This window comes from Coregonus clupeaformis, chromosome 13 (assembly GCF_020615455.1).
Source record: "Coregonus clupeaformis isolate EN_2021a chromosome 13, ASM2061545v1, whole genome shotgun sequence".
Classification (NCBI taxonomy): Eukaryota; Metazoa; Chordata; class Actinopteri; order Salmoniformes; family Salmonidae; genus Coregonus; species Coregonus clupeaformis.
Window position 1 is genome coordinate 10,857,609 of NC_059204.1, and position 2,500 is coordinate 10,860,108.

At 43.2% G+C, this 2,500-nt stretch overlaps 1 protein-coding gene across 6 annotated transcripts in view; it reads right to left on the bottom strand.

Moving 5' to 3' along the window:
- The window catches only part of LOC121579146 (calcium/calmodulin-dependent protein kinase kinase 1-like), a 116,239-nt gene that overhangs the window by 32,786 nt on the left and 80,953 nt on the right, over positions 1-2,500 (bottom strand). For all 6 annotated transcript variants that reach the window (XM_045224233.1, XM_045224235.1, XM_045224236.1 and 3 more), the window contains one exon: positions 52-251. In XM_045224233.1, coding sequence (XP_045080168.1) covers positions 52-251 — 200 coding nt within the window. The remainder of the gene's footprint in view (positions 1-51; positions 252-2,500) is intronic.

The window sequence follows — 2,500 nt, forward strand, 5'->3', positions numbered from 1 at the left end:
AAGACACACACTGACCCCCACCCCCCACACACACACATTCTGTGACCCCACCTTGCCACTGAAGCTCTGGCGGATGTCTGACAGGGTCTCTGGAGCCATGAAGGCAGGAGTCCCAGCCGTAGAGGAGAGCAGGGCATCGTTGCCCTCAAACTGGTTACTGACCCCAAAGTCAGCAATTTTCACATGACTGTCATCCCCCAGCAGCAGGTTAGAAGGCTTGATGTCCCGGTGGACTATCTTCTGGTAGTGCACTGAGGAGAACGGAGAGAAAGAAAGAGAGAGAGAGAGCGAGAGAGAGAGAGAGAGAGAGAGAGAGAGAGAGAGACCGAGACAGAGACAGAGACAGAGACAGAGACAGCAAGAGATATGGTCATTTTAAAGGGTATTCCAGAACAATAGCAGAACTTTATATGGTAAGTGATTCCATGGTCCCAGACTTTCTCATGATCATTATGATTTGGCCAATAGCCAGAGTTTTCCGTGGTCAGAAACACCGCAGGGCTCTAGTTATTCTTTAAAAAGCTCTTCTACTACCAGGAAGAGAGGAAGACATCCTCCACAACCGGAGGCAGCAGGGCTGTGTTCATAAGAGCGCTATATAGCAAAAAAAAAGTCTCAAAACCAGCGTTTCCTCAAGTCCAATAATAATATATGTAATTTAGCAGAACGTTTTATCTCTAGCGACTTACAGTCATGAATACATACATTCGAATCCCCGAGCCGACAAGGGAAAAAACAAATCTGCCAATGTGCCCTTGAGCAAGGCACTTACCCGAATCGCTCCAGGGTCGCCGTTGATGGCTGACCCTGGCTGTGACCCCACTCTCCAAGGATGCCTAATGGGTGTGTTCAAGACAACTCGGAACTTAGAAACTCTGGCATTATCCTAGAGCTCCGACTTCTCTGACCTGAACATCCCTGACGTCAAGATTCTTCCCAGTCGGAGCTCATTTTTTTTCCCTGAGTTCCCAGTTGTCTTGAACGTACCAACAGGGGGAGTTGGGATAGGCAAAAAAAAAAAAACATTTCCAATTGATAGGACAAATATGAGCACCCACCATTAATAATTATTCTTACATTTTTAAGTACGGGTGGTCCCGGGAATTGAACCCACTATCCTGGCAACGCAAGTGCCATGCTCGGCCAACTGAGCTACAGAGGACCAGATAGTACCTCCCCTGTTTCAGTCCGTTTTCTTTTATTTTGTGCCTGATGAACAGGACCCTGGGCTCTTCTACTCTGCCATGATTACTCAGCCTCTGTTCAAACAATCTAAAGCTTTCTTCTTTCTTTAGATGATTTTTAACACAACGTTTTTCTTGATGAACCAATGCTGCTGCCTGGCAGTGACTGTTGTATCACCAGATGTGATGCGACGCGGGTCGCTCCCCGGATCAATGATTGAACACTGAAGACATAACCTTGGGGTTGATTTCTATGGTACAGAAACATTGTGAGTACGTACAGGATGACTGTTACTATGCTATACTGCAGCCCTTAACACACATGAACAGACACACTAACTTTGACATTTTAGTCATTTAGCAGACACTCTTATCCAGAGCAACTTACAGGAGCAATTAGGGTTAAGTGCCTTGCTCAAGGGCACAGACAGATTGGGGATAAGAGCATCTGCTAAATGACTAAAATGTAAAATGATCAAATTCAGTTTATTTCAAGTGCATTCAAATTCACATCATTGTCATTTTAGAGAGAAGCTAATTGCTCTAAAACTGAGTCATGCATTAAAGGGCCAATCTGTGATTGCTAAATCAATTTTTTGACTTTTAAATTAATTATATATACATTGATTCTTGAAGAATGTAACTTATAAATGCCTCAAGAGCTTAGTTCAACTGTCGTACCTCATTAGAACCCAAAATATAAGATTGTTTAACTCCAATGTTTGTAAAAAAATTTATTGGTAAACAAACAGTCAGTCCTTGCATCCGTAGCTCTGTCTATGAATTTGAGAGTGGTTAAATTTCTCCAGGCCCATCCCCAAAATAAATAACAGGTTGACTGCTTTGTTATTGTTTGAAGTGCAGGACCTTGTTAGAGTACATTATAGATCGAGTAAACTTATACACTAACTCTTCCTACGTGACCCAACATCCTGCGATGCAACTAACCATGTAACGACAACAATTACAGAGAAGATCCAAACAAGAACATTAGAGAACATTGCTCTAAGCTGGTGAGTGATGCATTAAGGAAACTAAACTCTATGTGAAGCATATTCCTTCTCCTATGTGATACTAGTAGCCATGCTACTACGGAGATGAATACTTCCCATAGGCACTATCCACTCCCTATATGTTACACAACATAGCCCAAGCTCTGCCATGCTACACAGAAGCCTACAGATCACATGCTGCATACATAGAGAGCATGCAGGACGCAACATAACCCATCCTACCATAGTACTACAGTACAGTTCACCTATTGATTATCCTAATAGCCCTGTGAGCCAGATCCCCCTCAGTCTAATATAGGACAA